The following is a 24,648-nucleotide window of genomic DNA, read 5'->3' on the forward strand; positions in this document are numbered from 1 at the left end:
ATCAGAACAATTTAACTCCCTTGCTAAATTACCTCCTTGGTTTCAAGCGTTTCAACAACAACTTTGCCTCCTTCCCTCTTTTTTATTGTACCCTTGACGTACAAGTCCTCTTTATCAACCACATAGCAAGCAGTCTTTGCATCAAAGGGCTTGGTTTGGGCCTCAATTCTCTCCTTCTCAGGCTTACGAAGGTAAATGGCAGCTGGGCCATATTGGGCCATTTCACCGTCCCCCATGGTTGCTGGTTACTGCATTAATCAGAAACATGAAGAGCAGACAGTTTCGACATAAAATGCTTTTCATAATCAGACATATACAGACACAGTACTGCAAATAAAGTGTCATCGTCATCAAGGGGCAAAACAAGGAAAACCACGGTTGTTTACTAGACCTCCATATATGGAGCTTATCAATCACATAGGGTACTCAAACTGTACAAATCTTTAAAAAGTCAAATACAACACAGTCTTTTGAAATCTAAACAATAAAGGAATCAATTTATTTACTGCATTATTTTCCTGAAATCTTATTTCATCCCTATCATACTAATATACATACTAATGTACACTATCATACTAATATACAATATGTACATACATACATTGAATATACATACATATCCAAAACACACTATGCAAACGACTGAAGTTAATAAGCCCCGAGAGGCCGTAAGTTACACTGATTTTAGAACAGCTAAGGGGCGTTGTTAGGAAATACACACAAGCAGAGCGCCTGAAACCCCCCTCAGCTGTTCTAAAATCAGTGTAACCTATGGATTTCAGTGGCTTATTGCTTTTCCAAAACGGTTACTACATATAGGCTATAGAAATATATTTCCTGTAGCTGAATGGTTGCCAAGCAACGTCAAGATGCAGCTTCTCTAATTTTTGTAGACTCTTGCTGAATCGTGTTCGATGCCATCGTAAAATCCAGCACAATCATAATCAAGGACTGGAACTATCCATTATAGAAGAACATATTGACAATGATAGAACCTTTCCAAATGTTCCTATTACCCTGTTGAAGCTTTTTAATGTAGTAAGATATCAATGACTTAGTGTAGGGTAGGGATGTTTAAACATAAGCTTCCATTCTCAAGATCTTTGGTGGCATATGAGAGTCATAACTAGGCACAGGTAATTGATGGTGTAGGGATATAGGACACAATCTGCTGATAAATATGTACAAATTAGGCTTTGAATGGAGCTACACCTGTGTCATAGTTCTCACCAATAATTAATAAATGCCTCCTAAAATATTTGTTTACTTGAAGGCTTTAGCTGTTCAGATAAATCAGATGATAATTCAGATGTAGTGCCTTACCTTTTCCTCCCAAGACCAGATGAATTTTCCTGAGTTGAGTATCTAAAAATGTTAAACATACAAAGTCAAGTATTTATTATAGAAATAAATGTAATGTAAAATGTTAGCAGTCCATGCTTCGTTTCATGCTTTAGAGATGAAGAGATGCAGTCTGCCACGATACATTCTGTAATAGGAGGAGCCGCCTCCTGTCTGCCTGTGTCTGTGAAAGCAAGGTATGACTTACTGTGCACTTAAACTCCCCGTGGCCCTCTGCAGCCCTCCACAGCCCTCCTTATATTGGCTGTATTCTGTCAACTAAGCAGAGTTCTAATAAGGCAAAGTGTGTTTGATTGATGTGTTTGGATCTATTTAAACATCATCTCAACCAGTCACACACAACAGTAAAAGAGGTTTATCACCTCAAAGTTAGGGCCATAATTATGTTCCGTCTTTGTGACTCAATTTGTGAAATTATTGTGTGTGTATTTTGACCAATTCATTTATGGAATAATTAGGATTTAAAAAGTTGCAAAAACATTTCATATCTGGAGATGCTCATTATGGTAAACTATGTGGCTATTTTTAACTGAGCAGAAAAAAAAACTGGAATAACAAGTTAATGTAGGGGCACATTGAACAAAGTTGTCCATAATTATGTTTTCTCTATCAACATACTATAGAACGGTTGGCCTATACTTTGATAGTAGTGTGATACAAATGCAATTGTTATCATATATCCTAATTAAAGGGTAAGGCATGCCCCATAAGTCTGTTCACCTATGCAATGTTCCTTTTATGGCCGATGACTTGTCTGTTTTTAATGTATGTGGTGTGTAAATATCAGTTTAATAAATGTTGTTCCCCTTAGATTTGTAGGCTCCCTGAAATAAATTGCATGTAATTAATATGTCAGATATTTATGTGCTGTATCCTATTTATGCCCACCATGCATTCATGCATATAAATGGCATGTGTCACAAGTGTTTTGGCACTGCTAGAACTAGTAAATTTTAGGGCAGCATTCCAAAAGTGAAGTGCACAGTGGTTTTATGACTGGTGTTCAGTGACAGATTTCTTGTACGCCCTCTTCATGCCTGGACACACTGCATTACCAAAAGTACAACATAGACATCAAGGTAAAGAAATTGAAGCTTAAAAGTAGGTATCACAAGTCATAAGAAAGCAATAATTTCTTCTGTGTGTTTCCTCAACCTTGGGACACTATATAAATAGCTGTTAACCTTCTAGGCTAACCATGTTGGCCTATTAGGGTGTTTTGATTGGTGGCTCTCCAAATATGTGCAATAAGCCTGCAGCTCCATGGTTGAAACACCATGCTGTCATATTTCTTATGAGACTGTGTATTATGTTCAGTGTAGTTTGAAGGCACCACTGATTGTAGTGTATCAGCTGGGGTATTATACAGAGTTATTAGACCTTGAACGTTGGGAAGGCCCATTTATGTGAATGGAACTTTATAGAGCACTCTGAAGAACCATATAATAAACTGCCTCCTTTAAGTTATACTGACACACATCTTGATAAATGCTTATGCATCATTAGTTATTAAATTGCTATTTGGCTTTTTCTCTCAAAGTCTAATGGGATAACTCTTTTTTGTATTACAGATCACAGAGTAAAAAAGAATATATACAGGGTTTTATTTCAAATGATAGGAAAAGAGCCATGTATGTCACTCATTGAGCAAAATGTCATAAACTAGTCATCATGTGGCATATGCATGGCAGGGCACCAGGAGCGATTCTAGGATCAGACCTTTAGGGGTGCTCAGCCCCTAATAGGGGCGTCACTAGATCTTAAGCTGCACTGGGGCAGAAGACACCCTAGAGCAGTGGTTTTCAACGTGGGGGCCGGGGGGCGCAAGAGGGTGCCAGGGGGTTCCTCAGCAAGTTGGAAGGAAAAATAAAAGCAATAAATACATTTGAAAAATGTAAAATATACCTATTACTATGAGGGTTGTTATACAATTCCATTATAATAATTTGTTGCATATCTGAACATTACATTTTCCATGAGAATGACTGTGATTAATAGTATAGAGTGAAGCTCTCATATAGCAGAAAGCCCCAAATGCAATTTTTACACACTGTATGCTCCATCGCAAAGTGCTTGTGGCTAAAATAATCAGTGTTGGGAACGTTACTTAAGTAATTAGTTATAGTTACTCACTACTTGTTCCAAAAAGTAACTGAGTTAGTAACTGAATTACTCTATGATAAGAGTAACTCGTTACCAGGGAAAGTAACTATTTGCGTTACTGTTACCAAAAAAAAGTTGCTATATGTCAAAGAATTTGGATTTTTTGAGCAGTTTTGAGCAGCCAGTTGAAATGAGTAGAACAGACAGGTGTTTGTAGGCTACATAACTTTTGATATTCATTAGATCGATAGATAGATACTTTATTGATCCCAAGGGGAAATTCAAGATATTGCACATCGACAGACCTACGGTTGACTTCAGCCTGTGTCATAGGTTTTTGTTGTGAGGCAGAAAGATCTAGCTTTTGCTGCTTGGAGGACTTTGCTCCGAGTCCTTCTTTGCTAGTGGATGGCGAGCTATCATCTATGGTGGAGATATCGGTGTTTTTGGCCACTAGCTTTAGATGCGTGTGTGAGATGCTTCATTAAATTAGAGCTACTTAACGGATGTCGACAAAGTCTTCGCTCCTGGACATAATGTACACATTACATGCACGTTCTTGCCTTGATGAATTTGAAGTAGTGCTTATATCTCCACCTTAAAAATGCCAACTTTTCGGATTGCTCCTGACCTCTGCTGTTTTGTCGAATCTCTGTTGCGTGTGTGTGTGGCACGTGTGCTGGCAAGTGTGTAAAAATACTGGCTCTGATGGGCTATCATGAAACATGACTCTGCCTTAGGCATCCTCACTAGCTGTGGGCCAGGGTGCGTTCGGATTACAGTTTATTCAATCAATGCATAGTAATGTACCACATTTAACGTCCAGTAACATTAACGGCGTTGTAACGACGGGAAAAGTAATTAGTTAGATTACCCCGTTAGTGAAAAAATAACGTTATTACCTAACGCCGTTTGTTATTCCAAACACTGGCCACTAGTGTGTGAACTAGTTAACTACTGACAGACAAAATGCTCACTAGTTAACTAGTAAGGCCCAAATTCTCTCTAGTTAACTAGTTCATATGTTTCATATCTTACTAGTTAACTAGTAATGCTCAGCATGTTCACTAGTTAACTAGTGGACACTGAAATGTGCACTAGTTAACTAGTTTAAAGATTTCTATATTTTACTAGTCAACTAGTAGGTACAAAAATGTTTACTAGCTGACTACTGAATGTCAAATTCCCACTTGTTAACTTCTATCTAATTTGGCCAGCCGCTTGAGCATTTATTCTGATATCTTGATATCAGGCCAACATGCAAGCCATTTTTGTCAACTAGTTAACTAGTGAGCCATGTTTGTGCACACTAGTTAACTAGTGACAGCATAAATGCCCACTAGTTAATTAGTGAACACATATTAACTTCACTAGTTAACTAGTGAGAGCCAGAAAAAGTCCACTAGTTAAATAGTAAAGGCCAAAATGCATACCAGTCAGCTAGTTGAAGGCTTTTGGGTCTCACTAGTTAACTAGTGACAGCCAAAAATGTGCACATGTTTACTAGTGAAGGCAAAACTCCTCACTAGTTAACTAGTGAACCATAAATGGCTTACTAGCTACTGTAGCTAGGTGATGGCAGCAGGCTCACTAGTTAACTAGCTGATGCATTCTTTTGTCCAAACTAGTTAACTAGTGAGGTCATAAATGTATACTAGTAAACTAGTTGAAGCCTAAATTCACACTAGTCAGCTAGTGACGCAGAATTAAAATTAGGATGCGGAGAACTCTGGAAATTGAGGCATTCTATTGGCTCCCTATGTCCAAATAGAACATGACAACCAATCACAGCGCAGAATTTCACAAAATCCCACCCAAAACATTTGCATGTGGCAGACAAGTTAACATGCTGGCCAACGGAACTTTAACTAGTAAACTAGTGGCTTCAATGTGACACTTACAGTGGGCATCGCTTTCAAATGACCACTTCATTCGCGCATTACGCGGCGTGAAGCTGCGAGAAGCTTTAGTACCACTTTCAGCCACTGTGCGTCGCTCTGCCACTGTACATCGCTCTGCCTGCCGTCCCTTACATAATTGTTGCCGAGAGTAATCCCAGCCTACGAATTCAATAACAAAATAAATCATGCATAATTAAACATTACCTCGATTTAGGCTACTTGGGTATGGCTTAAGGCTTGACTACACGAAAATCGAAATCGAAATTTGCTGTCTACATTATTGTCAGTGTTGGGGTTAACGCAACTACGCAAATCAAAACAGTGGTGTGATAATTGAGCCAGTAGAGAAATAACTGTTCAGAATTAATCTGTAGCCTTGGGTAGGCTTCTGCAGAAAACAATGTTGTTGCCGATTTAATACTATCTGGCGACGTTTTTAACAGGCTACGCAATAGAGGCTTAGACAACTATGACCCACGTTTTGGTTTCGTAAATTAATTTGCCCTACTTCTTGACTGCAATGTAGTCAATTGACTGCTTGACATGTCATTTTTATTTTTCTGTACGATAAACAATTACATCTGCTTTATGCCGCAGAATTACATTCATATTTGGCTGACTGCAGACGCGCCACTTCCCTCCCCATATTCCAATATTAAGATAGTATAAAGTGCTTTTTGTATAGGCTACTATCATAAAAAAAAAATAGTTAAAACGAATAGCTATTTGCAATTTGACAAAACACTGGTCCTCATTTTGCGAATGCGAGGACGATATGAGCCTGTTGCATTTAGTTAGATGTCCGAGTCACACATAATGTTTGAAAACCACTGGCTCGTAATCACAATAATTTAACACACGACAGTTGGATAACCTACTTCATCATGTCCCCATGCCTACATTTTTGTGAGTAGCATAGGGATCGTTAAAAACAATAAAGTATGGCTCTCCGTTTGGGACATCGAAAACTTTTTTTAATTTTTAATAGACTACCGTCGAAGATGCTGACTTGCAAAAGCCTCGGGATAACACGTTATCTCCACTATCATCAGTCATGCCCCTTGATCAAAGTGGGGAATGAAATAAAAGTTTGATAACCACTGGCTTAACAAGTTACCTGCAGTCCAGAACACAGAATCTATTGCAATATTCTGATGATCGGCGATGATATCGGCAAATGTTTGTTTTCCAAAGTAAGAATTTCACTTCACCGTGCACCTTCGACAATACCTGGCCTACCTGGTATCATTACAAACATTATTTTTATGAATGCAAAATTGTTCCCTCGCAATTGGAAGCTCCTGTTGCGCATAGGCTATTTCAAAACATCGCAACGTAAAATGCCACAAAAAAGCTGTTTATGAATAGGTCTTAGTGAGTTAGGAGTCCTCTCGACTTAAGCTGTCCCAGACTTAGGTGCTACTTTTAGGTCTAAAATGCTTTGTGAATTACTTTTTGTGAAAAAATTAGGAGTCCTAAAGTTAGGAGTGACACGCCCATTATTTTTAGGAGTTGCTCCTAAATTCGCCAGTTAGGAGCTACTTTTAGCCTTAAAATTCTTTGTGAATATGGCCCCTGAATAAAAAGGCCTAGCCTAAATGAATCAAGGCAAAACAAATAGCCTAGTAGCCCAATGAAACATACGGATTGATGTAGTATCTTGTAACATTATTAAATTATTCTGTTACTATGCCTACGTTTGCAAAAGAGAACATTTTAATTTGATTGACAATAATGTTACATTTAATTTACATGTTGACAATGATTAGCCTAGTTTTGGTTGTTGTTGGCGGCGTTATTGCATGTTAGTTATGCCTACAATGCAAAATTGCTTCCTCGCGATTGGAAGCTCCTGTAGCTGCATAGGATTTCAAAATCGCAGGTTTGTGACTAGGTCTGTGAGTAAGGAGTCCTCTTGACTTCTTTTAAGCTGTCAGAGGTGGGAAGGTGTGATTTTTTGGGGGAAGGGCCGGATTAACTGGGCACAATTGTCTGATGGCCCCCCTTCCCCCCAGCCAACGTGAATCAGGTGGTTAGTTAATAGGCCTATCGTGAAGATTTTTCCTGCCATCTAAGGCACGAGCGCATCTGTGAGGCCAAGCCTCACCAAGTAGCTCGTTTGTTTACAACTAACATTCCATTTAATTAAACTGCTTTATAGGCTATGCCGAAATAGTTTTCAACATTTTGAATATTAGTGTCGGGTGAATTGAAATGTTCTCAAAGTAGCCTTATGGCTGAAAGCTGCTTGGGACACCCCCCCCCCTTCCTGCACTCATTGTTTCAAAAGGAGTAATTTTGGCTTTGTCAGAACTGAAGAGCTGTGGACGGCACGGCACGGTATGCCCAATGAAAATAAATTAATGGGTCCTGATGGGTGCCCCTAGTGGCTAAAGTGACACACTGCTCTGCAACGGTACTTCAGTATAGATAGTAAAGCAGAGCCTGCAGTATGCAGTATCTCATATTCTGTCAAAATGGTTTTTAATAATAACAGGGAAACCCCATGCTTTAACAAGTGAGCTCTTAGTGATCCACATAGTCAGGTAGAACCCCAGCATAGGTGTGACATAAGGTACTAATGCAATTTTTTTGCATAAATTGATAGTTTAGGGGGTGTAGACTAAGAATCTGACGGGTCTTAAGCGTTTTTTTAAAATGACATAATTTGCCACGCCCCCTTTTTTTGACCATAAAAAATAACTAGATGCACATTACTGTGTAAACCCATCATGTATGGTATCAAATGAAAGCTCTTCTTAAACAGAAATCAATAATGTCAATAAAAACATGCTAAAAATTATTTCAAGTCCCTCCAGAGAACATAATAACTGTAAAGCCTGGTAAGGTCACACCGCTGAAATGGTAGGCTAAGCATCAACCACAAGAGACATATGAATTGTATCAACCCTCAACAATTAATCAAATAGACAAAGTTATAAGGAACAAAGTAGAACTTTCTCACAGATTCTGAAAGCAACTATATACAGAACATGATGCCAGGCTGGCCTTGTAAACATCACAAACATCAAATGTCTCCTCCAAAAAACATTCATTCAATCAGACATTTCTCCCTCGCTGTCATCAGTATCCTCCACTGAAAGTGTAGCCATCTTCGAATTTTTATTTGCACACTGTTCACCACCTTTGCAATGGCAGTAGGTGGTGCATGGTAGTCCATCTGACAGCTGCAAGAGGCCCTGGAGCATGCTGGCACTGCCTTGCATCCACAAGCAACAAGCTGTAGACCTGTTTTGGGTGCAATGTCAGTGTTGCCATGAACAGGCACAGGAATTCCATCCTCTATTTTCACACTGGAGGTGTGAAACTTGCAGCCGTGCACGCTTGATGTGTTCCCACTTCTCTTGTTGGAGGAAGACTCTTTATTTTTAGCAGGGTCTCTTTTCTTGGTGAATAGCATGTATCAAGTTACTGAGGCTTTCAACAGTCTTTCCATGGGAGAGGCAAGAAAGGAAATCCATTCCTGCCTTCATGCTCATCAGCTTTTACAGTACATATTAGTCCATGAGCCCCAGGGGGTCGTCACTACCACTTGGGGGGGCAAATTCTCACTATATTTTTCTGAAAGCTACATATCTCTGGAGTATAAAATGGTATGATAGCAAGTTGGATCTTGTAGCTTTGTGGCTGTACAGGCCTTCAAATTTGACCTCTGATTTGGAAAAAAAAGGAAATTCCGCCTATTGGCTTTTTTTGTTAAAACACTCATAAGAGCCCATATTTTGACTCATTATGTGATTTTGCTCTTCATTTTGGTTGATAAAATTCAAGATTTATGTGCAAATTTAAGCTAATTTGAGTTTTCAGAACAACATGTTGTCATGATCATTACTATTCTACCTTTCTTACTTTCAATTGTGAGTTGAAATTAATGTTAAATGATGACATACATAGGTCTGCAGTACAAATGTTTTTAAATTGTATAGCTGAAACGAGTACAAAGGATCTTTAATCTATTCATTGAATTCACCATTGTCAGAACAGGAGCACAGAGGATGCCATCTCTATGGCACTTCACTTCGCCCTGTCCCACATTGACAATAGCAACACCTATGTAAGAATGCTGTTCATTGAATTCAGCTCAGAGTTCAACACCATCCTCCCCTCCAAACTGATCACCAAACTCAGTGAACTGGGCATCAATACCTCCCTCTGTAACTGGATTCTGGACTTCTTAACCTCAGTCTGTTAGATTAGATAACCGCACCTCCAAACCATCACCCTGAACACCAGTGTACCACAGGGATGTGTGCTGAGCCCTCTCCTCTACTCCCTCTTCACCCACGACTGCACACCTGTACATGGCTCTAAAACCATTGTCAAGTTTGCAGATGACACTACGGTGATTGGGCTCATCAGCAACAACAATGAGACGGCCTACAGCAGTGGTCCCCAAACTACGGCCCACGGGCCGAATATGGCCCGCCACCTCATTTTGGGTGGCCCCCCAAAACATGTCCGTGGTATATAGCATCTGGCCCGCAATGGAGTACGACACTGTCAAACTATAACCTCCGTAATTTCCCCCATTTATTCTCTATGGCGAGTCTTAACCCATTTGCGCTGGATGCAGCATGACGCAACATTCTATCTACCGCCTGATGCTGCATAGCGCAACATTGAATCTCCCGCTGGATGCTGCGTAGCGCAGCATGCTTTTTATTTCATGTTTCTAGGTGCTACAGAGGCTTAGATATTAAATTTTGGTAGATGTTGACAATTTTTAGTATGTTTTCAGAACACCCTAAGGAAATAATGTTATTTAGTCTAGAATGCCATAGGATTCTATAGGCGTTTTTAGCAGGCATTTTAGGAGTAAATGGGTTAACAGTACACATGTAATACTCTTTTTGTCCACTTGTGGTTGTTTTGGCGCTGTTTCGCGTTTGCCATCGAAAACGGAATGAAATGTATAGTAGGCCTACCTGCACACAATGTAAGAGGCCTATGCTGACTGCATCAGTGCTCAAAGTATTCTAAAAGTTTATCAATTAATTGTTAATAACTAACTAACTTCTATTCAAGTCATATTTCTGGAACTGTCTGGTATAATTATTTATATTTTTTATTCACTCGTTCAAATGTTCATACAGAGTTCACAAAGTTCTCATCAGGTGAGTGAAAGTTAGAATGGTGGTCATTTCAGATGTTTCTGCCAGCACTACTCTCATAGTTTGATAACTTGAAATTATTTGTAGGACATTGCTTGTTCACAACTTGAGCTGTGTATGCAAAGAGTTCAGAGTTCAAAATATACTTTTGGGACTCCCTGCTAATACTTTTGGGAATGCTTACGTCTTTTTATTAGTATTGTTTCATTTGAGCTACATTTTACACTAATGTGGCATGCTGGCAATATAAACACAGCTAACAATGGTATTAAATGCAACAGCCTATAGATTACATGTAATGGAATGGAATATTCAACTAAGGTAGACTGCTGTTGTTCACAGCACTAAGCTATTTATTGTATAAGGCCCATTCACACCAAAAACGATAATGATAACTATAAATAAATATCGTTCTCGTTATTATGAATGACGACGTTCACACATAAACTATAACGATAACGTCATGAAGAACGATATCGTTGGGGATCACTTTCAGAGCGATTTTCACAACGATAAAATGCTAATAGCCAATCAGAACCCATCGAATTTTAGCCCTCACATTTATTAACACAATGAGAGACTTTGTTTATCGTTGTTCAGTGTGAACGCTTTTATCGTTATGGTTATAGTTATAGTTATTGTTATCGTTCTTGGTGTGAATGGGCCTTTACTGATATACTCTGAGTCTCTGGCCCTCTCTTAGAGCCAGGCATAGTGAGCTGGCCCTCGGAAGAAAAAGTTTGGGGGCCACTGGCCTACAAGGGAGGAGGTCCAGCACCGCATCCGAACCAACAGGTTCAGAGGAAGATTTTTCCTGCGGCTGTCACCCTACTGAACTCTAGCTCTGCATCCCGGTGACATCCAACAAACTTTTCTGTAATACATTCTGTTAATACACTGCATATATCTATATTGTTCTTACTAGTACTATAATGATACTGCCACTACATTGCACATACCTGCACATGTTGTTCATACATTGTTCATATTACATAGCCATATTTATTCTGCTCTTATAAGGTAACTGCTAATACACTGCACATATTTATATTTTGGGGCAGCCGTGGCCCCAAAATATAAATATAACCGCGTACTGGTTAGCGCTTCAGACTTGTTACCGGAGGGTTGCCGGTTCGAACCCCGACCAGTAGGCACGGCTGAAGTGCCCTTGAGCAAGGCACTTAACCCCTCACTGCTCTCCGAGCGCCGCTGTTGTTGCAGGCAGCTCACTGCACCGGGATTAGTGTTTTCACTGTGTGCTGAGTGTGTTTCACTAATTCACGGATTGGAATAAATGCAGAGACCAAATTTCCCTCACGGGATCAAAAGAGTATATATACTTATACTTTAATTTATGCTACTCTAAACCACCTTCTGCAAAACAACTGTATACTTCTGTCTACACTGCACTATATTTCTTGTCCTGTCTATGCACCACCTGCCTATACTGTGTATATCACATTTAACCCAAAAAGTTTCTCAGTGGGGACGGGGCCTGTCACTCCATCATGCCAGTGTGTTGCCAACAACTTGGCCTGCACTGACCTATGCCATGCAAGACAGTGCAAAAACCAGAAGGATGACTTTGCTGATGAGAAATAATCCTATTCCTCTGATGAGGATTCCAACGAAGAGTTTGATTAGTTTCGTGGCCTTGAATGATGCAATCTGTGTGAAAATGTCATTGACAATGCCTAAAGGTCATGACCTTGACCTTTTACAGTAATGGCAATGTCATTGGGTTTACCACACCTTAAAACAAAGGAATCCATGTCTCATTTGTTATACCGTTTTTAGATTTTTAGCTATGTCAGTGTTCTGCTTAATTTATACGCATTATTTTCTCAAACGCCATGTCTACTATAAGACTGAAAATCACCCCCTCCAAATCAGATAATATGGGTAAATGATACATTTTCTGAATCCTTAGGGTCATGCCAGTATTTCAGTATTTGGATTTTGTTTCTCTGATCCTCCCTGGTGCCACAGGATTAAAAGACAAAAGATGACTTAGATGACTTAAATGTCTTTACATTTTGCTTTGTCAATGTATCATGGAATGATTTTAACATCAGATGAAAGACAATTTTAAGTATGTTAATAATGATAATAATAATAATTATACATAATGATAACAATGTGTAAAGTATGAATATTTTCACCAACCAGCTTTTTAGCAACCCAACTATTAGCTGCAGCTTATACATTGATTTTGCAAAATTTCTTCAGCTATTAGGTTAATACACGGGGGCAGTTAATATGGTATATGGTTTTGTTTCTTTTAACTTGCATAAAACACTGTCCTGCGGCTTATACACAAAAAGGCTAATACACAGGAAATTACTGTATGTATTTCATGTGCCCTGGACATTATGAAATTATAATATTTATGTTAAGCTGGGTACATGTGGTGATGTCAACAATTTTCATATGGTATTCTTTGAATGCAAAGGTAATATGTGATTGGTAATCATGATGTTTTGATCTCTTGGATTATCTCTTATGGGTTTCAATAAAATGCTAATTTACTGAATTTTGGGGGGTGTTTCCGAATAGTAGTAATAGCAATGCAGACCTATGTAATCATTTGTATTTCAAGTCTCTGCTGGGAGGTAGGAAGGTAGAAATACATTAATTAATGAGGTAGTGGGCATTTCAACACGTTGTGTCTCTGAAAACGTAGATTTTCACATTATTACACATAAATCTTGAATTTTAGCAATAAAAATGAAGGGCAAAATCACATAATGATTCAAAATATGTATGCCAACATCTAACACCACATATACATCAGTAATAATGACGTTTGAATTATTTTCTGGGCTCTTATGAGTGGTTTAACAAAAAAAAAACAATAGGCGGAATTTCCTTTTTTTTAAATCAGAGGTTAACTTTGAAAGCCTGTACAGCCACAAAGCTACAAGATCCAACTTGCTATCATACCATTTTATACTCCAGAAATATGTAGCTTTCAGAAAAATATAGTGAGAATTTGCCCCCCCCCCCCCCCAAGTGGTAATGACACACCCCTTTTTGGGCCTGTGGCTCATGGACTATTATGTACAATTCTTCAAATCAAGATTCCTCTTGAGCATCAAATTGATTGCTGAGGTTTTCCCTTTGCCATATGGATATGACACACTGTCACAACCAAACAATGCATGAACAGCCAACAAATCATAACATTTGTCTAATTTTGCAGCCATAGCATTAATGTCAATTACTTTGGGCATCCATGGCCTACTGGTTAGGGAATCGGACTTGTGACTAAAGGGTGGCCAGTTCGATCCCCCACTGGTAGGAAAAATGTGAGTGGGGGGAGTGACTTAACAGCGCTCACCCACATCCATGTGAGGTACCCACATCTGGATGAGGTGTCCTTGAGTGGGCGCCAGATCAAGGGCTGCCCACTGCTCCGGGTGTGTATGCATACTCCTAGTGTGGGGTGGGGGGGGATGGTTGAAGAGCACTGCTCTCCCATGCCCACAACCACGGTTGAAGTTCCCTTGAGCAAGGCACCTGACCCTTCACTGCTCCCGAGCGCCACTGTACCAAGTCAACTCACTGCTCCGGGTTAGTGTGCGCTTCACCTTAATGTGTGCTCATTGTGTGCTTCATCTCACTGTGTGTTCACTAATTCACGGATGGGATAAATGCAGAGACCAAATTCCTTGTATATGCAAGTATAGACCCTTTCAAGGGAGTTCCATTATCATTTTATTTTATTGTTGAAAGGGTCTATACTTGGGCTATAAACCTGATTTACATTTGTTGTTGTATTTCCAAATGATTCGTGTCATTCCTTGCAATACTGGAAGAAATAGTTTTCTTGATTCTGTCCTCTCCTCCTGTAATCAACTTTGCAGTTTTCTCTGTAATTAAGGGGGCAAATTCAAGGACTATTATAGTTAATGTGCTGACTAACTGGCAAGTACCTCATAACTCAGACTAGTTTGTATCAATCCTGGATTGTGTTGTCATTTTTTAAAGCATTAAAAAAAATGTTAGGATGAAAAATATTGTTGTCTGTAATTCTGGGGGGAAATCCAAGGACAGTTATAATTAATGTGCTAACTACCTGGGAAGTACCTCACAACATTGCTGTCTGAAATTCAGCGACTGATTCAAGGGAAATTAAAGCTAGCGTGCTAGCTAACCCGCAAGTTGGTGAACTAGGGTAGATCAGACTTGCTATAATTCATATTAAAATTAATTACTATTGAGTGATTGTATTCCTGTATGTATTAAGCTACATGGCAGTTCCATAATTTGTTTAATTTAATACCAAACATGACACGAGGTCAGAGGTATAAGCTATTATGCAGCAAAAAGAAACCTAATTTGACCTTAAAGGTCATTTTGCAAAAGGTATTTTGTTCTCTGAATGGACCTAAACTATTTTTTCTACTTTATTATGGTCAAAGCTGATTTCTGTATGAAAAGAGCTCTAATTTGATACCATACATGATGGGTTTATAGGTTAATGTAGAGGGAGAGCAGCTTCACAGAAGAGAACTTCTGACGGCAAATTTGAGGAAAAGTTGGTAAACCACCCTTCTTACCTAATTTGAGGGTGCTGATTCTGAATATTTTGTTTACCAAGTTCAATTCTGAGTTCTAAGCCGCATAATCAGCATTTTAACATAAAATAGCGATTATTTTTGCTTATTTTTCCCTAAATTGGGTTGATTTCAAAAGTAAATCACTAAAACCAAATAAAAGTGTTCTCTAAATACATGTTTGAGCATTAAAGAAGCCATACTATAGTTTATTAACGTATTTAATGGGAACATGATTACAGTTAACATGTAATAAACTCGGAAATTCTAATCAAAACACAACCATATTTTTATTGCTAACATAGTGAGTCACTCGTGGTGTTTAATGCATTTCATCACAATAACAAATTGCACTGATATCCTTCAACTCAGAATATATCCTATAGTACATATGAACTTAGATAGCGGGAATAAGCCTAATGCAGAACTGCATCTACCATCAGCAACAAACGGCAAGTAAAAAACATTTTACTTCTAGTAACAGTGGATTTGGTATGTGTGCTTGCTTCCATACTAGAGCTTGATAATGTGCTCTTCTAATATGCCATTGAGCAGCATCACTTGTTGGTGGTAGAGCCTCCGATCCTCGACATCTAGAAAACAGAGTGGCTCTGTCATAGTGTTGTCACGATACCAAAATTATGACTTCGATACAATACCTGCCACTGAATATTTTGATACTCAATACTGAAACGATATCCAAATCCTAAAATATCTGAAAAAAGAAAGGAAGCAGGCCTCCTCCAAGTGTATTAAGTCATTTGTGTTGAATTTGGTGCACTTTTGGTCAATTCTGGGTTGACCAAAGGAGAGGAGTTCTAAACTTCCTACATAATTATTATTTTTGTAGTCAGTAAAATAGTAGTTTGTGTGTGATTAAGTCCTTTATTATTTGTTATAGCTCATTTATATTGTGTGATGTTTTGGCAATAAATTACCTTTAAATAGCCAAAGTAGGCTAGATCAAGGTCAGTGTTCAAATTACTGCATACTGTACCAATCACTTAATGCTATGCAGAAGAGCCTAATCTTTAGGTCATCTGATGTAGGATACCCTAGGCCTTCCTGTGTTTATGGGATTTCTTTGACAGTTGCAAAGGGAAAAAAGTAAAGATAGTCTGTTCTGTAGTTCTGTGCTCCCAGTGTTATTTAATAAGTACATTTCAACCACTCTTTGGGTCTTAATCAGATAGGCCTACACCATTATTACATTACATTACATTTGGCTGACGCATTTTTAACCAAAGCGACTAACAACATGGTAACAGTTAAGTTTTAAAGCAATTCTCTCAACAATTTTAGGACAATTTAAAAACGGTAGAGTACAGTAAGAATAAGTTCATCAGTGAGTGCTGTTTTTAAACAGTTGAGTGTCAGTTCAAGACGGCTGGTAAGTGCTAGCATCAGCAAGACTTGTTGTAAGTGGTGCTATGAAAGGAGATGTTCTCTAAAGAGCTGGGTCTTGAGGAGTTTTTTGAAAATGGAGAGGGATGACCCTGCCCTTGTAGGAACTGGCAGTGTGTTCCACCAACGAGGAACAACAGATGAGAAAAGTTTGGATTGGCCTGAGTGTATCTGTTGCAATATCTGTGTGCATTCCTACATTAGGTCTATTTCTTTGATAGTCAACATCATTTGCTACCACATAACAAATACCAATTAACAATACAAATGTTTCTTACAAACTTACATACTTCTTAAATGTGCTGCAGTCAGATGGGTGTCCTAAAGACCAAGGCCGTAGTCATGATGTCAACATTGGGGGGGACCAAATCTGTGGTGGGGTCTGAGGGCCATGCAAAAAATATTATTAAAAATCACAAACAAGTTGTTACGACGTTTTTTCCAACTTGTGTGCCGTCGCCCCATTTGATTCCTATGTTTTGCCTGCATGGATGCGCGATCGAGTGCGCATCTAAATAATATGCAAGATGCAACAACCATTTCTAAGAGGCCTATAAACAGGGTAATTCCTGGCATTAGTACTAGCATATGAATGCATTATTTATGTTGAAAGACATGTGAAAGAAATGAATGACACAGGCTTGCACAAATTCATCATTTAAAATAAAACTTTTCACTTTCGCTATCATTGCGAGAATAGGTTACAATATGGAAAATGTTTCAAAGTTCCCTTTGAGTCTGATCGGCTCCAAAAATGTATGGGATTTCCTTAGCCTGTGCTACACCTTTCCAACAAGTTTTGTGAGAATTGTGAGCTTTTGCGATATTGTTGCCAGCCCTACCTCACCGCAGTAGGGTCAGAGAGGGTTAAAGTGGAGCTAGTACAGTAATCAAGGATCTTTGGTAGGGTGCAGCAAATGGAAGCTTTTGATAGCGCACACCACTAACGAAAAACTAGGGTGACCAGATGTGCTCTTTTTCCAGGACATGTCCTCTTTGAGACCTTACAAATCATCCAGAATTTTGTTATTCTAGAGCCTCAAATGTGTTTACAGCGAAATTGCATTGCGTTTTTCTCTGTCGTTCACAAATAAGTTCAAAATAGCCTTTTGAGGCAGTGTTCTCTTATGTCCTCTTTTTCACAAACTAAAAAGAGGACACAATCAGGTCACCCTAGAAAAACGGAAAACCACCAGGTCAAACCACTCAGGGGTGTAGGCTACTCTGGAACCATCACTAGGTCACTAATTTGTGCGTTATTTATGTTTGATTACATTTCAGATGGTGGTGGTGGTTGTTGGTTTCCTGTTCCTGGTTTTTTCGTTATTTATTTTTCTATGTCCGTATATTGGGGGGGACATTTTGGTCATATTTGAATATTGGGGGGGACACGTCCCCCTCAATGTCTATGGTGACTACGGCCCTGCTAAAGACATAACTAGATCTTGAGCATCTATTACCAGTGTTGAATGAGCAGTTTTTGCAGTGATCACTACTGGACATTCCACATTGCTAGACAGCACTTGAGTGAGGATAGACTTATTTCCACTTAACAAATAACCATCGCTATCTGCAATAGCTACAGTACAGGGACATTAATCAGTTCATAGCTGAGGATTTGTCCTAGGTCCACTTCCCTTTCAGAATCATATGCAGTAATGATGCACTGGAGAATGTTTCTTTTTGTTGCACTATAAAGGATATCTTGTCTAATTTTTTTGCAAATAATGCAATCTCCATAGCACTCTTCAGCAACCCTCAAATATGCACACTCTTCCATTTTTTTGCATGGCTAGAATTTGAAAGAAGAGCACCAGTGAGATGTTTTAACTAGGCATGCACAGTCGCCTTTACAGTAAAATAAAATACAGTGTAAATCCTCTGTAGAACTGACAACTCTTCATAATAGTTAGTGACAAAGTACTTTCTACAGAAAAATGAGCAGTCACCTACTATTCTATCAATTTATTATCTATCTATTAGAATCTATTTTGCTTCTAAACGTCATACTGAATTTTAGCTATTATTTCAATTTATATTTTAATTTTCGCTTATTTTCATTTGCTACTTGAGTCATTGGGGTAATTCCTGTCCTGTCCTACAACATATCTGATACATAAAGAGTATATTAATGCCTTATTTTTTGCAATTCCTATGATATCTGATGGCAAAACCAAAAAGTATGTGAATTATGCTAATTATGCTAATTAGCAAGCTTAAAACTCAAAATTGAGCTTGGTAAACAAAATATTTGAATTCAGCACCCTCAAATTGTGTGAAATAGCCCCTTTACCGACTTTTCCTCAAATTTGCCAACAGGACTTTTTCTGAACGTTTGTTAGCTATCTGCTCTCCCTCTAATGTCTATTTAGATGATTTTCTATGATCAAAAAAGGGGTGTGGCAGGTGATGCCATTTTAAAGAAAATGCTCAAGGGAGCGGCACCCGTCAGATTCTGAAAGGACACCCCCTTACCTATCAATTTATGCAAAAAAATTGCATTAGTACCTTATGTCACACTTATGCCCAAATTCCACAAAGTTCTACCTGAGTAACACCAAAGATTCAAGCAAAGATTCTACAGTTAACTAAGATGAATCATAAGACGATTCACCAATGGAACGAAATGGCACTAGTTCCGGACTCCTAAATAGGCGTGTCAAAACATAAACTTTTCTCTGAATAAGCAATAATAACATATACATATAATTTTGTATACTATTTTACAGTCATTGTTTGTGTGTGATGCCAATGAAACACTCTTTCGGACACGGAATGATTTCATAATAATAAAATAATAATTTCATTTTGCCCCGTTAACCGAGCTAGCTAGCTAGCTAGCTAACGTTAGCACAGTAAACGCTAAGTGAATGGGAATGTTCGCTAGCTAGCTAGCAGCTAAGAACTTTGGTTAAACTTATATATTGTTGCAAACAAACCTGAAATAACATATGTTCAGCAACTTTGTGGTAGTCTACTAGTTCTAGCAAAAAATATGTTAGGTTAGTTTATCAACAATCTCTGAGTCTAGAGCCTCTGAGAACAGGTGGCTGTGCACCAGAGCTTTGAGGAGACAGTGACAGATCACGAACAAAGCTATTTTTGTCTTTATTTGTTTCGTTGGAAAATACAATTTCAATGTCGGAATGTTAGGGAGACATGTGGCTTCTAGAAAATGGGTTCAAAACTTACATCGCTGAATGTAGGGCTAAGGGATTGGTCATATTCCGTGAAAATGTTCATTTCTCCTATAGGAATACATAGACACTGGACCTCCCGCTAGACTCCTAAATGGGCGTGACAGCTTCGAACCCCACATCACAACGTGCCAGAATTTACCCTCTTATGAATCGTCTCGCTTTATCAACCGTCTCTGATTCAAGGGATCGATTTTAATATTATTCTTTGTTTATTGTTGCTAGGCAACCACAGACATAAATGTATCCATTCAGTCGCGCTTTTCTGATTAATAACTGAAAAACAAAAGATTGTACACATTAACTGCACATATTTTCAAAAGTAATTAAAAGCTAAAAAAAAAACCTTCATGTACTTCTAAGGAATTGAACCCTGGTCTCCCACATGATCTCCTGCTGCTTAACCACTTGAGCTAATCTTGCCACATTAGCAATGCTATCATCAATGTTCATGTTACTGAAACGTTTTGTTGTTAGGCAACCATATAGGCTACAAATGCCTCCAGTTTTATTGCGATTTTCAGACTTAAAAACTAAAGATTGTAGTGAGCAGTTCTGCCTTTTGGCTCACTAGTTAACTAGTGAAAAACAAACAAACTAGTGAAAAACAAACAAACAAACTGGGGATGAACAACCAACTAACTCACCCTGACCATAAACCAACCTAGCGCCGCTACTTGGCATTGGAAGGCACAATAATGGGCTTAGGACAGAGCAGGTCACCACTAGGGGCATACAAACAAAAAGAAACACAAACTAAATTTAATCAGGGGAAAACAGTGGGCAGGCTGTCACGCTGACAGCTTGGCCTTGTTTGTGCTATGGGCAAGAGGCCCGAGGAGTCAGAGTGGAGGAGGGAGGGCGCATCGGCTTGATGAACATGGGTAGCCTACTAGTCAAATGTCGGGTGAAGTAAGGCAGGATTTCAAGGAGCTTTCGTCACACGATGCCCAGTGTGAAATAAGCACAGGAAAACGCTCCTGTCCTCCAGAGTAGCCTACTGCCAGCGACAGCAACTTTCATCCCACGAGCCTCGCAGAACACCATTATATTTCCAGGGAGTGTTGTGCCCATTGGTTCCGTGTCATTCCCACAGGTGGATATGATGATGCTTGAGTATCATTTGGATGCTTCAGTATCATTTGGGAAGCTTTACTCATCTCAATTTAGTTTGAGAACCAACTTAAAGCAAATGATGCATTATAATGTGCTTTGCAGCAAGGCATAAGATCCATCAGATGAGACCACCGTTATGTTGAGATCATGCAAATGAGTTTCATGGCAAAATGAATTGAACCAACAGTGGTTCGCCAGCCTCTTGCCATCTTGTCTCGCCAAACGAAATCTGGTTCAGCAATATCCCTCTCGGTGTAAACTAACTTGAGCAAATGCTGTCAAAAATTTGCTTAGGGGCAGGGACAAAGGTGAGATACACGAATCACAGCCTAAGAGCGTTGGCGCGGTGGAGAAGCTCTCAGATCCCAGATAGCAAGACGCTGGCGGACCACTGTTGGTCCATTGGGGGCATAGCTGGCAGTCCGCTGGCATTTTGCACATAGGTTCTCTGGCAGTCCACTAGCGGGTTGACCCATCCAGCCACAGCATATTGATAGGCATCAGTAGGGGAGAGTCGGGACAGTTGAAACACTTTTTAATTAAACATAATTTAGCCTACAAACCGATCGTACCACACTGAAAGCTAATATTTGGTCACTATAACCTACATCTGTCCTCTGTCAAATACAAATACATTTCTAGCTGAACAAAACCGTTCAATTCAATAGGAATTATTTGTCATGAGCTCTCTCTCTGCCTGGTAACACGTGCTGATTGAAGTCTGATGACCTCCACCTGTTCCTGCTCTGCTCTGCCTCACCCTCGTTAACCTACCAGCTGCACTGCATTCACCACTCATCATGTCCTGTATATAAAGCCTTGCTTTTCAGTCCACACTTGTCAGATCGTCTGCTACCAGCACCAGTTACCTGCCTGTTTTGGAAAACGCCTCTGACTCTTTGCCTGTGATCCCAGACCCGCTCGACTACTTCTGTGTTCTCCAGCCCCGGTAATCTTGACCTGCCTTCCGTCCCTCTTCTACGAATACCGCCTAGTCCTTGACTGTACTGCTGCTTCGTTTCAATTGCTGTTGTGTGTGTGCTTCCCCCAGGACTTCCCGGATCATCCAGCTCCTGCCATCGCTGTTCGGCTACTGGGGGAACACACACACGCAGACTCTTGGAACTCCTGTACCCCCCCCCCCCGGAACCCCCTTAACCCCCAACCCTTAAATAAACTTTTGAACGTGACGCTTTTGTGGTCCTCGTCCTGTTTGGTGTCTGACATTATTACAGCAAAAGTGGGACAGTTGAAACAACATAAGGGGACGAATGAAACATAGACCTAGGCCTACAGTTTAAGCGATCTAAACGTCCCACAACTTCAAAATTTTACTACATATCATGAATAGTACTCCCAATAAGGGTTATTTTATATAGATTGTCTGATAACAACTCATTGCCATCATCGTGAAGCGTGTATGAAGCGTTTTTTTTAAATATCATGCCCTGTGGATGATTCTGCCATGTTTATAGCTAGAACGGTAAGCTTTCCCATTTATATCATGTTTACATTGTTGAAAATGTCGTTTCACTAGTTTTTGGGTTAAGCCACGGCACATCTAAGTAGGCCTAGGCTTAACGACCCACAGTCCGTCAGTCTCCATAGGATAACATGGGAAAACTCGACCCCCTAACTGGTGGGCCCAAATGTATTTTCATCTTCCTAACTCCATAAATGATTGTTTAAACACAGACATCTGTGCATTTAATTAAAACACATGGAGTTACAGCCTGGTTGGGACGATTGAAGCTTTGTTTCAATCGTCCCAACACAGACATAGGCTATGTCACTATAGCTTGTTTTGCTTTCCAGGTAAACAAGCATGCAATATGAAAGTCTGGGATTGTGGAGAACTAAATGGTCTACTGAATAAGCATTAAGTCGAACCTTTAAATGAAAAACACTGATAATCAAAAAAATGTAACCTATAAAGTTTACTTTTGCGCATCAAAACTCGTTTATCGCCTGTAACTTTGTGACACAATGACATAGCTGGACGATATTTGGCTGATAGAAGGAGGTTAACATGCTCTATGTTTTGACCAAAGGACGTCTGTCTATCATCACTACACTCGGAGAAAACTGAAATGTTTCATTTGTCCTGTGTTTCAATCGTCCCAGCTACTCTTGAATGCCTTCAAGCTATCCCCACTGTACGGGGAGAGGTTATGAACAAGGCCTGGGGAAGATAATAAGGGACAAAAGAAATCTGGGGGTAACAAATACGGATCGGAGCCTAAAATTGAAATTTTCTCCACATATCGCTCTCTCTCACACATTCAAATGTGCAGTGTGGGCGGCCATACTGGGTGATATCAGTGGCGGCGTTCTATTTGATAGTGACGTAGGTGGCTCCTATGAATAGAAAGACATCCTGTAGGATGCTAGGCCTATACAAGTTCAAGCCAATATTCCAATAGAGAGGCAATACAAAATCCTATAAGAAAGTATAATCATGATGAAAATCCTATAGGACTATAGGCTATATTGGAATCCTATTGAAATATAAAGAAATCCTGTAGAATGTCCGCAGTCCATTTAGTCTTAATGGAAAAAAAAAATCCTACAGGATTTTTTGGTAAGGGGTGATTTCATCCATGTAGTATATCATGAAACAAGGCACACTAGAATAGCTTTATCCACTGACAGTGTCCCATAGGTGAATGTCCCCAGGCAACACTGTATCCTTGTTGGAATTTCTGTCTTTCTGTTTCTCTGTCTCTACCATATGCAAACCAAAAACTCTGGACAGCATGTTGTTTATGTAAGTCTTTTAGAAAAGGGCGCCATGTCATCAATATACCCACCATTGAGATAATGTTGTTGGGTAGCAACAATTAAAATACTCATTGATGGCCAAAGCTGATAACCTGACTCTCGCCAGATGAATTTCGTTCCGCCTAGTTCCACTCATCCATCTGGGACCAATCCATTGGAGTGTTGCTTCAGAAGGCTGGGCCTAATCAAAAAATGCTTGCATATGATTGAATAAGCCACTTGTCCGTCATCTATTGACGTGCTACTTCAACCACTCACATTGAAGCCAACCCGTGACGCTGATAACAGTCTCACAGTCGCTTCTACGCTATGTCACATCTATGAAACTCCCCCCCTGCGTCCTGATTGGCTGTACCATAAAATCGGTGCAGAAATCACTCTCAATGGGAGAGGTCCCAGATGGATGTGAGTGAAGCTAGGCAGAGCTAAGCGGAACAAAATTCATCTGGCGAGAGTCAGGTTACAAAGCTGACACATCTGGCAATGATTGAGACCACAAGGTGGAGCCATTTGGCAAAGTTTGCCAGGTGCAAAACACATCCACATATCCAACAAGTAATCCAGAGAAGGATTTTTTTGAAAAAAGTAAAAATATCAGTCCACAATCTTTTCTGTCTGTGTCCTTTTTGCTTTTTGTGTCTGGGTTTTATCTTCAATAAGACAAAGAAGCCATCAGTCCATTTGGGGGCTACAGATCAAAACGAAAATCAATGGTTCCGTGTCATCTTTGTGACGCAACATGCCCACCAAGTTTTGTGCACCCTGGTCTTTCAGTGTCCTTGGAATCGTTGACACAAAATCACTGAAGAAAAAAAAAGAAAACAAACAAAAGATCCCTAATCTTCCCTAATTTGGCCAAATGTTGTCAGTAGGCCACGATTGAAGATTCCTAAATTTCCCTCCAGATTAATAAAGTATCTATCTATGTATCCATCCATCCGTCCGTCATCTCAGGATACGTCTTTAATTCCATGGGTAACTTTCGTTGGCACTGAATCAGCAATTGGTCAATTATTCGTCAACCCAGCCTATTTTGGTTTGTGCATATTATGTGATGACATGTGATTTGAGTCTTACAATCAGATTTTCTTGC

The 24,648-nt window shown here is 39.5% G+C and overlaps 1 protein-coding gene across 1 annotated transcript in view; it reads right to left on the minus strand.

Annotated features, from left to right (window-relative positions):
• Positions 1 to 24,648, minus strand: part of LOC121680848 (myosin heavy chain, fast skeletal muscle-like) — a 121,908-nt gene that overhangs the window by 10,938 nt on the left and 86,322 nt on the right. Inside the window, exon 3 of the mRNA XM_042060396.1 lies at positions 33 to 248. Within this exon, the coding sequence (XP_041916330.1) occupies positions 33 to 236 (204 nt within the window). The 5' untranslated portion in view covers positions 237 to 248. The remainder of the gene's footprint in view (positions 1 to 32; positions 249 to 24,648) is intronic.

Source organism: Alosa sapidissima, chromosome 13 (assembly GCF_018492685.1).
Source record: "Alosa sapidissima isolate fAloSap1 chromosome 13, fAloSap1.pri, whole genome shotgun sequence".
Taxonomy (NCBI): domain Eukaryota; kingdom Metazoa; phylum Chordata; class Actinopteri; order Clupeiformes; family Clupeidae; genus Alosa; species Alosa sapidissima.